Source organism: Capricornis sumatraensis, chromosome 4 (assembly GCF_032405125.1).
Source record: "Capricornis sumatraensis isolate serow.1 chromosome 4, serow.2, whole genome shotgun sequence".
Taxonomy (NCBI): domain Eukaryota; kingdom Metazoa; phylum Chordata; class Mammalia; order Artiodactyla; family Bovidae; genus Capricornis; species Capricornis sumatraensis.
The window spans coordinates 88,326,137-88,341,634 of record NC_091072.1 but is presented as its reverse complement, the minus strand read 5'-3'; the positions used below and the strand labels follow the sequence as shown (position 1 = coordinate 88,341,634).

At 38.5% G+C, this 15,498-nt stretch overlaps 1 protein-coding gene across 1 annotated transcript in view; it reads right to left on the bottom strand.

The window, feature by feature from the left end:
* BEST3 (bestrophin 3) overlaps positions 1-2,642 on the bottom strand; it is a 51,902-nt gene extending 49,260 nt beyond the window's left edge. The window contains exon 1 of the mRNA XM_068971220.1: positions 2,491-2,642. Coding sequence (XP_068827321.1) covers positions 2,491-2,642 — 152 coding nt within the window. The remainder of the gene's footprint in view (positions 1-2,490) is intronic.
* Between the last annotated feature and the right edge of the window lie 12,856 nt (positions 2,643-15,498).

Genomic DNA, 15,498 nt, shown 5'->3' with positions numbered 1-15,498 from the left:
GAATTTGAATAAATGAATGAATGCACCTGTTCCAAAAGAATCAGGACTCCCTTGGAAACACTATGGCATATGTCAGAGGCCTATTTGGGTCAGTAGAGCTTTGAGGAAGGAAGCGAAGGGATAATGAGGTGACAGTGAGCCACCAATCAGACTGCTGGTGAAGAGCTGGGAGCTGGTGCTGAGAATGTGTGTGGGATTCAGGGTGGGCTTGGAGTGCCCAAAGCTGAGGGCGCAGCCTTAGCTTTGGAGGGAATGTCAGAAATTCTACAGTCAAGAGAAGATGACAGGCAAGGCATCACCTGGTGGATAGGCCTCTCAAGGTGAGGCTGATGACAAGTTACAGCCAGATTGGTTTCCGGTACTCAGATTGAATTGGTCAGAGAGAATTAAATGTGGAGAGCATGGACCATAGAGCCTTACAGAGTCATGTTTGAGAACCAGATCTGCCACTTACAGATCTGGATTTTGAGCATATTTTTAAATCTCTCTGAGTCTCAGTTTTCTCATTTGTAAATGAGGATAATAATAATAATACCTGTGTATCAGAGATGTTAGGAGGATTAAAGAATACATGATATACAAAACCACTTAGCGTATAATGTCATAGTCAATAATAAAGTGGTTGTTACTATTAATAATTGGCCAAAGGAAAAAATATTAAGCTAATAGATACATAGAAATTTTACTAGCTAGAAGGTACTACAGCAAGTATTTTGTCAAATGTATCCCAAAATACAAAGAGAGGTAATCAAACTAGTGAATTTGGGTTCTATCTTATGATTTGTTGTCAAGCATAACTATTTGCTTATAATGGGATTAAAAAACTTTAGCATTGTTAGTGGATATGAGAATGAAACTATGTCTATATTTGTCTACAGGTCTGTCTGACTTTCTTAACAGATTCAGCCTGTAGTTCTTGGTAGAGCTTTGATCAAGATAAAAGGATCTATTTTAATAAGCTTTTACATTTGAAATTTAAAGTATGAAAAATGGCTTGAACTAATGGTTGTTATAAACACAAGCACTTTTTGGTCTTTATAAAAAATATGTGCATACAGTTTTGTGGGAAATAAATAAGACATTGGAACCAAAATTAAGGCCCAGTGGAGCATCTCTGGCTATGATGCAACTGTTCGAAGAGCTATTCTATTCTAAGCAGCAGTAGCAGCAATAAATACACATTAGTAAAAATAAACGAATGAGACAGTTATCCTGAAACGTCATGTGTCTTCCACCATTTGATATTGTGAAGGATTGGATGACATATAAATAAATTGTCAAAATAATACTGTATTTAGAGGATGTATTCAAAAAATCATTAGAGGTTTTTAATAAAACTTCCGTTTTAAAGATATTTTGCCAAAATGTATACCAATATATGCATTTTTTGGAACAGTAGTTTTGATATATAGCACAGTAACTGTTCACTTTTGGTCATTATTGACCAGTCAAATTAACTTCCCTCTTCTTCACATGGGGTCCTGTAACTGTAAGGAAGAATTCAGGTGAGAGCAATGACATGCAAATTTGTTCATGGTATGCAGAAGGGAAAGAACAAACTGATAAGCACAGAAAAGGTGGAAATACAGCCTCAAAAACCTTTAACTTTTCTATTTTAAGTTTTAACTTCTCCCTGAGAAGAAATTATGCAATCAATATTAATTAAAAGAACTCACAGAGCTTCCCATTTATAATACTGATAAAATTTTATTAAGACTATAATTTTTAGTCATAAAAGTATTTCATGGACGTAATATTGCTGAAATTACCTGTCAATTTGACAGGCAAAGTTTGTGATGTTATAAAGAATAAACATCTTTTGTGGATATAATGTGCCTTCAACTTTGAAGATAATGCAAAAATAAATTCATTTTTAGCCTTTTTCTTTAATTGAGATATTGGTAAGTTTGGGGGCACCATCTTAGATAAGATTTTGTCATTCCAGGAAAAAGGAACGAAAGTTGCCTGATATGCACTATTTATGAAAGTGTTAATTATGTAAGTAGTCGCTGCAAGCAGTCAAATCATAAACTCAAACTACGAATGATATCATTCAGAGAGGCAAAAATAATGATTTTGAATGGTAAAAATCATCACTTAGTAAGGATCTAGGTATAAATCTTTCATTTTTTGCCTGGAGCAAAATTCCTGAAGCACAAATAATACTTCATCACGACCAGTTAAAGTGGGGCTGGAATGGGAGCCACCTAAGCATGATGGGTTAGAGTCCATTTAACATCTCAAAAATGGTTCAGTTCAGTTCAGTTCAGTTCACTTCAGTTGCTCAGTCGTGTCCGACTCTGCGACCCCATGAATCGCAGCACGCCAGGCCGATACTCAGTCTCAGGGAGAAGAAGGCGACAGAAAATCATGCAAAGGAGGAGATTACATAATGCAAAAGTCAGAGGCAACCAAAGGACTTGGATTTTTGAGACTGTACTCATATACGCTACTTGATGGCCATTTAAGAACACATGCAAAGGACAGTACCTGTACATCAAACTTATTGCTGTGTAAAGTACAGCAAAAACAATAAATTCCCTGTACAATAGTTTGTAGATGCTGCCTCTCCACTTGAGGAGTAACCTATGAAATCCAAAAAAAGTTGCATTTGCTACTTTACTGGAGTAAGTGACAGTCATCTTGGACAGTTTGTTTGTTTGTTTGTTTTTCTAGAAGAGCAAGAAGACAAAACACAAGTAAAAAGCGATGTCTAAGACAGAGCATAAATCTGTATCTCAAAGAAATCCTAGTCAGCATGAGTTAGTCTTCTTGACTAATTTGCCTTTCTTAGCTTGAACAATTTGGAGATAACCGCGACCTCAGTACTAAATCTTTTAGTAGAAAAGGGGAGGAAAGTAGTTCTGGCAAAAGTAATATTAGATGTCTTAAGCTTGCCCTCATGTCTAAATATTATTTAGGGACTATATGACTATCACTCAATAAATATTTGAATGACTAAATAAGATATATGAAATACATTGTAATATCATCTATCATATATTTTCTGCATCCATGGGAAGATTTAAGGTATTGATATATGTTATATTAATTGATATTTTCTTTTTTTGCTGTTTTTTAAAGTTTAATTATTTTAAATTGGAGGATAATTGCTTTACAACATTGTGTTGTATCAACATGAATCAGCCATAGGTATATATATGTCCCCTCCGTCTTGAACCTCCCTCCCACCTCCACCCCATCCCACCCCTCTAGGTTGTCACAAAGTATTGGATTTGAGCACTCCTTGCATCATACAGTAAATTTCCACTGGCTATCCAGTTCTACATATGGTAATGCATATGTTTCAATACTACTCTCTCAGTTTGTCATTGATAGTTTCAAAATCAATAGTCAAACCCAAATCAGTTTGGGTCTTATTTGCTGAAGTATGTAAATAGGCATTTATTTCGCCTTTAAATTTCCTTGAAGGAAGTTATGGCTCTCTTAGAAATCAGGAGAAGCAAGCCCCTTTTGGGAATTTAATTGATGGGTTACTTTTGGTGGTTTTAATTTAACTGTCTCTTTAGTGGAGCTCCGAGTGCACTCTGTGTACTTCAAAAGGTAGAAAAAACATCAGGCCACGGTGATTCTAAGTAAGGTGCATTTTCCCACTGAAAAGTCTCATGTAAAATGCTTAGGTCACTTTCTCTTTGGAACTGAAAAAAATGAGGCCATTATTTAGGACTCTTTCCACCTGGATCTGTTCCATGGATGTAAGTAGGATGAGAACTGGGCCCCAAATCCTAGTTTTCAGTGAGTTCTCTGGAATTCCATTGCTTTTCACCAAGACACTAAACATTCAGGCTTTGAGAAGATGCCCTGAAGCTGGTCTTTATTTGGAAATCCTGCTCTACAGCTCTGACATGTAGCACACAGAAAATGAAATTTCTTTGAAACCTTTTGCTTTGGAAAGGATCTATGTGGAGGATTTTACAGAGCTGTTTAGACTGAAATTATGAAATTTTTAGGTAGAACTGTACTAGACATAACTAATAAATCCGATAGCAGATTTTTTATATACATAGTACCACATGGCACACATTTTACCATCCATAAGGACATCTTCTGTCTTTATTCAGATGTAAAGAAACAATCTAATTCCCATTTACCTAAATTCCCTAAAAAAAAAAAAAAAAAAAAGTGAAATTTTGAAACTATATTCTGAAGCTGTATTTTTTGTAATCACCAACCTAAGCCTTCAACATGACTGATTTTTAACAAAGAAAACAGGACTTTTTGGCAAAAGTAAGTGCCATTACTTTTTTTGTGGGACTCAGGTTAGAAAAGCAGTTCCACTGTTCCATCTTCATCTCGTCTATTTGTTTAATAGGAGTACAGCAAAATTGGGAGAGGAACATAAATTAAGCCCAATTTCATAATTTGTTATCATATGCACCAGAGTCTTAAATGAGTCCTCAAATAACTCTCCATTAACAGTCACCCTTCCATTACAGCTCTGTCAGAAAAACCCAGGTCACATCGACAAGAGGTCAGAGCTAAAATGCATAGGTTTACTCTGCGCACTAACCTATTTGTTTGGGTTGGAGTCTCCGGCTTCTCCGACAGGAAAGACAGGCTGCAGGCTCCCCCTGCAGAGGTGCCTTCGGGTTGGGGCTGTACTCTCGGCTCACCCTCCACGCATGCACAGTCAGATTTTCTTTCTGTTCTCTGGCCACTGAGAGGACTGGGAGTGTGACAAGGACAGGGGTTAAATGACTTTCCACTTGCGAAGGCCTATTTATGCCAGTTTGCCCACTGGTGACAGCCATAGCCGGGAACAAACAGGAGCAACAGCTGCTGAGATGGCTTTTTTTTTTTCTAATCTCTAATTATAACTCCACCTGCCACCCAAAGCACCCCTTTGAATGAGGAGTTGGAGGTGGCGTGAAGGAGCTGGGGTCATTTAAGACTGTTATTTTCATTCTGACCTTATCCTGGGATCAAGGAAGAAAGTCCTTTGTCCCTAACATGCTCTGAAGAGGCTCCACCAACCAAAAACGGGAATAAGTACAGTCTGTGTGTGCTTAAAAGGAGAACAAATTCTCGTGAAGCCATAAACTGGGGCAGACAAGAACGTAAACGGTATTTTCACTCTTTTGAGGAGTATCGAGGATAAGGCAATGGCACCCCACCCCAGTGTTCTTGCCTGGAAAATCCCATGGATGGAGCAGCCTGGTGGGCTGCAGTCCATGGGGTCACTAGGAGTCGGACACGACTGAGCAACTTCGCTTTCACTTTTCTCTTTCATGCACTGGAGAAGGAAATGGCAACCCACTCCAGTGTTCTTGCCTGGAGAATCCCAGGACGGGGGAGCCTGGTGGGCTGCTGTCTGTGGGGTCGCACAGAGTTGGACACGACTGAAGCGACTTAGCAGCAGCAGCAGCAGAGGACACTCTTCTATTAAAAACAAAATGCACATATGTTTGCGAGTGATGTGTTTTGTATATCTTAGAACAACATAGACAATTATTACAGTAATGGAAACTGACGACACACTGATTCACTACGTGTGCTATCCTTCCATGGGGGCTTCCCTGGTGGCTCAGATGGTAAAGCTTCTGCCTGCAATGTGGAAGACTCAGGCTCTATCCCTGGGTTGGGAAGATCCCTTGGAATAAGGGAATGGCTATCCACTCTGTATTCTTGCCTGGAGAATCCCATGGACAGAGGAGCCTGGAGGGCTACAGTCCATGGGGTTGCAAAGAATTGGACACAACTGAGCAACCAACACTTCCTTTCATTTCATCTGTCTGTGGTCTGCTAGAAACATGTTTTAATTATTCAAAATGCCTTCTCTCAGGTTGATTATGCTTCTATACTTGCCTTCTGGAAAGAGAGTGTTCATCAGCATTCTTTAAATCATGAAATAAATAATTTCAGGGTCAATTCCTGGGAGTTTTCCAATCTTCTAAAGTAACATGTGCACTAAGCATTGTGCCTTAAGCTTAAATAAGATGACTGTAAAAAAGAAAATGTGTTTTTGTGGTGAAAGATGTAGAAAAAAAGATGCTTATTTTAAAACTTAAAGTAAATACAATTGAAAAATTTCCTACAGTGTTCTCAAGTTTCATTTGCACTCGATTGATTTCTTTAGCAAACTGTAAGTATCTTAGAGCAAAAATAGAGCTGTAAGTGTCTGATTTCTTGCCCCCATCCCTGTACATAGCTCCAGCACGGAGTCCAGTGCATACTGGATTTTGAATATGTATCTGTCGTCTGATTATCACCTTGTCACTCTGATACTACTGTTAGTACATTTGGGGGAGTTTGTGAACATTTTAAAAGCACAGCTACACTGCTGCACATTTTATATTTGGATTACTGTGAAAAGTGGTTGGATAGACCCGATGTTGCTTTCAAGGCTGATCGTCGTAGAATTTGAGCAAATCTAAACCCAAGTGCTTATGAAATGGAAACATTGGAGCTTTTTTTTTTTTTTTTTTGAATCTCACTCTTGGGTGTCTTACTGGATATATGGTGGCCCTGAAACGTGGCTGAATTCCCGGCAGTCATGACTGAATAACAGGGGAACTGGCCTCCTCTATGGACCACTGTTGGCTGGTCTCACTTTAAAGCAGGGGAAATTATCTTTCTAATCGGGCTGGTTTCAGGAATGACCAAGTAACGGTTGAGTTAGCATTCTAAATGCAAATTAGTCAGTAATGACTAGATTGAATGAACAAACTCCCATTGTTGAGCCCTGAGTCTGGTGGCTGTTTCTAACAGGTACCAAGATGCCATTCAGAAATTAATTCATTAGAGGGGACCGACTCCTACAGCAAATTTCAAACATCTGGCAAACACCAAATTGCAAAGCTAACTATTCATATGACTTAAATTTTTTTTTTTTTGGTGTGGACCATTTTTAAAGTCTTTGTTGAGCTTTTTACATTTCTTCGGTTTTTTGTTTTGTTTTTTTTGGCCATGAGGCATGTGGGATCTTAGCTTCCTAACAAGGCATTGAAATCTCACCCCCTGCATTGGAAGGTGAAGTCTTAACCACTGGACCACCAGGGAAGTCCCTATATGAATTTTTCAAGAAACTTTAAAGTTTCTTGTTTAAATAGGCATACTATTTTTTCCCCTCTGGATTCTAAAGTTAACATGTGTATTAAAAATAAAATGTAAAACAACATATAAAGCACAGAGTGATACTCTATAATGCCTCCCTAGGGGGGTGGTAATCATTTAGTTATAAAGTTAATCTCTTTAGACTTTTGCAGATGACACTTTAAATTCTCTAATAAATAGCAAACAATGTGGTAGATGCTTATGTGATGTCAGGGCTCTATGAAATAACCATACTAGCCATATTTTCTTTTGACAGCAAGCATCAAGTTTGGCCATCCTGACCACTCTGGTTTTCAGCAGTCCTGATAAATACATTTGTCTTTAATTCCAGTAAACCTCTAGTGACAGGACAATTCATAAAAAAAGAATAACTGATCATTTCTAAGTGATGGAAATGCTGATGTTCATCCATAGATGTCAAGATAAATCATCCTTTATTCCTTAAGGGAACAAAACCCATAAAATTTAAATAGACCACGCCACTTCCTAAAAGGGAACCAGCTATTCATTTTCACTGATGTGAAAAATCTTTTACCAAATTTCTTTTGAGCACTGGGTTGAACATAGTCATATGTATGTGAAACTTTGCATTCAGATATTAACCAAAGGTTAGAAATGGTTGTATTTTGTAATTTTTTATTCTGACTCTAAGATTGTTGAGCATTATTAAATGGGGAATAAGTGAAGTGAAGTGAAGTGAAGTGAAGTCACTCAGTCGTGTCTGACTCTTTGCGACCCCATGGGCTGTAGTCTACCAAGCTCCTCTGTCCATGGGATTTTCCAGGCAATAGTCCTGGAGTTGATTGCCATTTCCTTCTCCAGCGGATCTTCCCAACCCAGGGATTGAACCCGGGTCTCCTGCATTGTAGACAGACGCTTTACGGTCTGAGCCACCAAGGAATTAGTAAACATTCCTGAACAGGAAAAGGGTCTGACAAAAGTCTATGTTGCAGAAAGATGAGTCTATGAGATGAGAATGTGCTGGATTTAAGTGGGCAGGGACTAAGGAAGGGAATCAGTCTGGAAGTTATTATGCTTGTTCTAGTATTACCTGGGGTGGTGCGTGAGTGGAAAGTACAAGAAGGATGGTGAGAGAGAGCCCAGAGCAAACTACAACTGGAGGAGAAAGAAAGGAGGGAGGTGGGGGGAGGGAGAGGAGGAGGAGGAAGAAGTCTGATATGACCCTTGCTTTGTCCTTTGAGCCCGTTTGCACATGAAGAACAAATTTGTTCAGGTGACACAGTTCTTTGCAGGGTGCCATGTAATTTTGACATGTTTTATTTGATCTTGCAAATAGGAACATTTTATTAGAAAAAAAATGGTTGCAAAGTAAAATCACAAGTAGGAACTCATGTGTTTGTAAAAATCAAGTTATTGAATTAAATATAATTGGCTGAGCTTCAGTTTCTGTTACTGCTTCTGGCACTTATTCACTTTGTTATGTGCTGGATCTCTCTAGAAAAAGACAGCAGTTAGCGCTAAAGGTGCAAGAAAAATTCATAGAGTAAACTTTCAATTGCAAACAGTCAGACATTACTGTTTCTGTCAGCAGAATACTTGGTTCAGTTGGTCTGAGAATCATTCACAGTGATATTTTTTCCCTAAAGATAAATTTTTATTGGCTTAGGGGAACTGTAAGTTTCTTGAGAACTTATGCCTTACTCTTTCTTGTTTTTTTCTTCCCTGTTTATTGGCTACCATGATGGATGCGATAGTTGTATAACAGATAGCCGACTGGGATAAACCGTGTGTCAATCCAGATGTATGGAGGTTTCTGCTACATGGTCTTGGAGTGAACTCTGTCAAAAATCAAACTAAAGTGGATTTGAATTGTTTTTCTTTTTCAATTACTTTTTTTCTCTGTATTCCAGGGAAGAAATAGTGAACTCCGATGATTCGAAAGACTTATTGAGTTTTATTGCAGATGAAGGTCTGAACTCAGAAGACTGGCTATTTGAGAAGTCATCATTACTTTCCTTACACAGAGTGATTACCAGCTCAACAGAACAGAAATGCATTAGCTCACATTCTGAAGGCCACAGTTTTTCTAATGGAAGGTACGGAAACTTTGTTCTATTTTAGGGGTGAAAGCCTAGAGTCTAGAGAACTATTACGATAGTGCTTAAAGTGTATCCTGTACTCTGTAATCAATGATATTTCTCAAATCAATGGTACTGCTTAGCTCAGGCACATTCCAGATGGCTAAAGAAAAAATTGCAACATAGGGCCAATCAAAGATCAGTTTAATTTTATAAGAAAAGGCATGCAAAGCCAAGTATAATGTTTATTCCAAACAGCTGTGAAATTCTGTTACTTCAGTACCTTAATGGTGGAAGATGGCCATTCTGGAAATTATATTACTGTGTAGATAAGGGGAAGACATAGGGCTTCCTAGGTGGCACAGTGGTAAAGAATCCGCTTGGCACTGATACTTCTCTTAAAGCAAGAGATGCGAGTTTGATCCCTGAGTTGGGATGATCCCTTGGAATAGGCAATGGCAACTCCAGTATTCTTGTCTGAAAAATCCCATGGACAGAGGAGCCTGACGGGCTGTAGTTCGTAGGATTGAAAGACTAGGAGGCGACTGAGTACATACTCACAAAGGGAAGATACAGATAAATGGGAAAAAAATCTGCGTGTGGATCCTAGAACAAGGATTTTTTCTGGATCTCTGAAATGGCAGATTGCATATTCTGAAGTCATTTTTAGTTTCCTAACACATACATGCGGTTGCTGCTGCTAAGTCGCGTCAATCGTGTCCTACTCTTAGCGACCCCATAGATGGCAGCCTACCAGGCTCCCCTGTCCCTGGGATTTTTCAGGCAAGAGTACTGGAGTGGGTTGCCAATGCCTTCTCTGAACACGTACATACTAGCTCCTTAGCAATGTTACTACTGAAAAGGGTCGTGGGTTTGGAGTAATACAGTGAAGGAGAAACTCAAACTTTTGCTTCATAAAATTTTGTACTTTTAGAACCACCTTCATATTTTCATATTTAATCATATGCAATAAAACATCTTACATGATGCTTCTTCCAAGTTTATACCTCCAGCCTCGACTTTCACCCAACTCCAGAGCTAGTCTTGATAATTTCCTAAATATCTTGAGCCCAACATGCTCCAAACTGAACTCCTGGTCTTTCCCCTAAAACATGCTCCTCCTGCCACCTTTCTTCTCAACTGGGGAAAATTCCTTTCTTCCAAAAGCCTTGGAGTTGTTCTCAGCTCTCCCCTTTCTCTCATATCACAGTCCAGTCTTTGAGCAAATCCTGTTGGCTCCACCTGCAGATCTAATCAGAGTCTGTCACCTCACTGTCTCATCTCCATCCCTGTCTCAGCTCCTCCCACCTCATCAGAGCCCCCTCATCTTTCTCCCAGCTTATTTTAACAGGAGGTTGCCCCGCTTCTCTACTTGCTCCCTCCAGTCTCCTCTGCTAAAAAGGTGGTGTGGAAGGCAAGTCAGGTGTGTCATGCCATTCTTCTGCTAAAACCCCTCACTGGCTTCTTTCGTCTCTTAGAGTTAAAGCCCAAGTTCTTTTTTTAAAAAATGTATTATTTATTTGTATACAGTAGCTCCTTGTTGGTTGTCTGTTTTAAATATAGAAGTGTATACATGTCAATCCCAAACGCCCAATCTATCCTGTCCCCCAACACTTCCCCCCATAACCATAAGTTCATTTTCTAAATCTGTGAGTCTATTTCTATTTTGTAAATGAGGTAATGTGCATCATTATTTTTAGATTCCCGTGTATAAGCGATATCACATGATATTTGTCTTTCTCCATCTGACTTACTTCACTTAGTATGATAACCTCTAGGTCCACCCATGTTGTCACAAATGGCATTTCATTCTTTTTAATGACTGAGTAATATTCCACCTCCGGATATGCCAGCAACGAAACAGCAACGAACAACGTTCCACCATATCTATGTAACACATCTTCTTTATCCGTTCATCTGTCAGTGGACATCTGTGTATTTATTTATTTATTTAAGACAGTTTTGCATTTATTTCAAAAATTTTACATACAAGGAGAGATGTTGATTTATTTAAATTAGTGAAAGAAAATTCTGCAGAGTACCCACTTCAACTACAATCCCAATTACTTTTTTCCTTCTGTCATCACAATCATCTGAAAATTATAGAAGTCTCAGCACCAAAGTTTGCAAACTCAAGAAATAGAGCATTTTCAAGGCTACATGCTTTAAAAATAGAAACAAACATCCCTTTAAGCCACTTCATTTTACAGATACTACAGATGGACCAAATATATTATTCAGAATTATGATTTTATGATAATAACAAACACATATTGTGCCACAATGCTATCCCTGATAAGTTACTTTCTAATAATAAGAAATTGCTTTATACATAAATATGTTTAGAATTGGTTCTGCTGAACCTGCCAGAGGACACAAACTCTGTTCTTCCCCCAAAGACTTGCATTGTTCAATAAGGTAACCATATGTGCATATTTAAATTTAAATTAAATTAAAAATGTGGTTAGTGGCTACCTTTTTTTTTTTTGGAGTTTTTTTGTTTATTTATTTTTTAATTTTTATTTTTACTTTATTTTGCTTTACAATACCGTATTGGTTTTGCCATACATTGACATGAATCAACCACGGGTGTACATGAGTTCCCAAATCCTGAACCCCTCTCCCACCTCCCACCCTATGTCATCTCTCTGGATCATCCCCATGCACCAGCCCCAAGCATCCTGTATCCTGTATTGAACATAGACTGGCGATTCGTTTCTTACATGATAGTATACATGTTTCAATGCCACTCTCCCAAATCATCCCACCCTCTCCCTCTCCCACAGAGTCCAAAAGACTGTTCAATACATCTGTGTCTCTTTTGCTGTCTCGCATACATATATTTATTTGTTTATTTGTAGTTCCAGCTCGCAGGATCTTCCATCTTCATTGTAGCATGTCAGATTTTTAGCTGAAGCACGAGAACTCTTAGTTGGGGCATGTGGAATCTAGTTCCCTGACTAGGGATCGAACTCAGGCCTGCAGGATTGGGAGCACTGAGTCTTAGCCTTTGCACCACCAGGGAAGTCCCATAATGAACATTTAGGTTGCTTCCATGTCTTGCCTACTATAAACAGTGTTTCAGTGAACATCAGGATGGATGTATCCTTTTGAACTTTGTCCTTAAATAGTCCAAGATCTGTCACAGTTTGCTCCCATTTCTTCTCATTTCCCCTTACTGTCACTTCTCCTACGGACCCTCTCCAGCCACACTTGCCTCCTCTCCTTCCTTGAACACATCAGGTCCCATCTTAAAGCCTGCGGGATGGCTCATCTTTCTCCAGGTATCTGAGGGACTGTCACCCTCACCTTTCACGTCTTTGCTCAAATATCTTCTCAGTGAGCTGACTGCCCTACTTAAAGTTGCCTGCTGACTCTGCACAGCTCTCTCCCCTTGGCACACCTGATCCCCCTTCTTACCCTGCTTGATTTTTGCCTTTTATCCACACCACTTATCTCCCTTGACTCTACCATATAATTCACACATTTATTGTGTTTATTGTTTATCTACCCCTACTAAACTGGAGATTTCATGAGAGCACAAATCTCTCTGTTTTGTTTAATGAAGAAAACAAAATGCCACCAGGAGTCCTATTTCATTTAATATTTTTTGAATGAATAAATTTTAAAAGAGGCTAGACAGGATTCCACTTTTTCTCACAATTGTAAATATCATGAGATCAGTTTCCATGACTATTTAAAAAAATGTTTTAATTGAAGTATAATTAATTTACAGTGTTGTGTTAGTTTCTGATGTATAATCAAGTGGCTCAGTTTTATTTCCCACTATGTTTTATTACAGGATATTGAATATAGTTCCCTGTGGTATACAGTATTGTTGTCTATTTTATATACAACCTGTTTTTACCTGCTAATCCCAAGCTCCTAGTTTATCCGTCTCCCACTCCTTTTCCCCTTTGGTAACTATAAGCTTGTTTTCTATATCTACGAGCCTGTTTCTGTTCTGTAAATAAGTTCATTTGTATCATACTGTAGACTCCATATATAAGTGATATCATGTGGTATTTATCCTATTATTTCTGACTGACTTCACTTAATATGATAATCTCTAGGTCCATCCATGTTGCTTCAAATGGCATTATTTCATTCTTTTTAATGGATGAGTAATATTCCATTGAATATATATATATACCACATCTTCTTTATCCATTCATCTGTCGATGGACATTTAGGTTGCTTCCATGTCTTGCCTACCCTAAATAACACTGCTTTGAACAATAGAGCGCATGTATTTTTTAGTTTTTTAAAGAAACTCCATACTGTTTTTCATAGTGTCTGTGCCAATTTACATTCCCACAGAAGTGTAAGAGGGTTCCTTTTTGTTCACACCCTGTCCAGCATTTACTATTTGTTGATTTTTAAACGACGGTCATTCTGCCCAGTGTGCCTTCCCTCATGGCTCAGTGGTAAAGAATCTGCCTGCCAATGCAGGAACCACAAGAGACACAGGTTCAATCCCTGCATTGGGAAGATCCCCTGGAGGAGGGCATGGCAACCCACTTAAGTATTCTTGCCTGGATCATCCCATGGACAGAGGAGCCTGGCGGGCTACAGTCCATGGGGCCACAGAGTCAGACAAGATTGAGTGACCAAGCACACACGCACATTCTGCCTGGTTTGAGGTGACACCTCATTGTCGTTCAATTTCCATTTTTCTAATAATTAGCAATGTTGAGCATTTTTTCATTTTCCTGTTGGCCATCTGTATGTCTTCTTTGTAGAAATATCTATTCAGTTCTTCTGCCTATTTTTTGATTAGTTAGTTTTTCTTGTCATTATTCAGTTGTTCCAGCTGTTTGTATATTTTGGAAATTAAGCACTTATAGGTTGCATCATTCACAAATATTTTCTCCCAGTCCCTAGGTTGCCTTGATTCTTTGTTAACTGCTTTAGATCCAGTACCCAGAAAAGTGTCTGGCATCTAGTAAGCACTCAATAAATATTTGTGGAGTAAATAAGTGAACATATAATTTTTATTCAGATATTTAGATCATATTTTTCATATACATAGTTTTTATAGAATTTTTTAAAAAGATAGTTTTTTCTGCAGAGGTATAGGCTTTACAGTACTCCAGAAAGCTAAAGTCAGATATCATTCAGGACCCCTGAGAACTGACTTTGCCTTCTCTCTGTACTGTGGAATGCTACCTCTCTGCATTCCTGTCTCCTGAGTTTCCGTATCCTTAGCTAACTAATCACAGAGTACGGGTGTCAATGGTGTCTTCCAGGCAACCCATCTGGAACAGTGCCTCTCAGCTTCTTTTTTTCAAACTGACCTCAAGGAGATTCAGTTGAAAATACCACTGCACATTAAAGAGCTATAATGGTAGAGGCAGCAATAAATTGATTCCTTTACTTCTTTTGACTACTTCGTAGCATCATTTGGTCCAGGCATGGACTGAGTGCTCACTTGGCTAGTGGCAAATGCGTTGAACACCCCTTAAGATAACACTAGAATGAAAGGATGACTGCAGTGAGTGTTCTCTGATGATCATCTAGGTGGTGGTGATGTCTTTCTTGTGGCTCTTGAGGTTCTTGATCTTGAAGGCCTCTCTGGACTGGGAGGTATGATTCTTGGTAAAGATTAAACTGCAGAAGTCCCTCAGTAGAATTTTAATGACTAAATCCCAATGGCAGAGTAATAGTATATGAGAGATGTGGCTATTCAGATCCACTGTTAAAGTGGTATCTCAGAACTCATTCCGATATATTTCAATATTTCTGTGACTTGAAAATTGAAGTAAACTGAGAATTGAGTGTATCTTCTCTTTTTACTCCTTACCACTCCTACATACCCTGATAATTTTGGAATGAGTCAGGATTCTTCTAACCCTGTTTTTCACACAGAGTGAAAATTAAATTAAATTAAAAACACAAAAATGAGTTGCATAAAAGCATACTCAGGACTCAGCTTCTACTAGACCTCATGGAATTCTATAAAAATGTAAATCCTAACCTTAGGGAAATGAGGTATGTTTGTGTGCTAACAAGACTATTTTCCCTTAGCATAGAATTATCTTATAAGATAAGATTGGCTGGAAAATCACATGGACAGAGGAGCCTGGCAGGCTGCAGTCCATAGGGTTGCAAAGAGTTGGACATGACTGAGCAAATGAGCGTGCACACGAGATTATCTTTTAAAAGTAACTTTTATACAAGTTTCCTTTTTCTCATGATAAACAGTTAGCTGAGTTTTTTCTTCCTCTTGAGCTTCAATCCTTGTATTTATCATTAAACTATTTAAGAGAAACAGTATTGTTCCTTGCTAACTTCATTCATGTCTAACAAAAATACATTCAAACTTACCTTTTGAGCCAGCAATCCCATTTCCACATGAAGTATGAAGAATCTACCCTAAAGAATG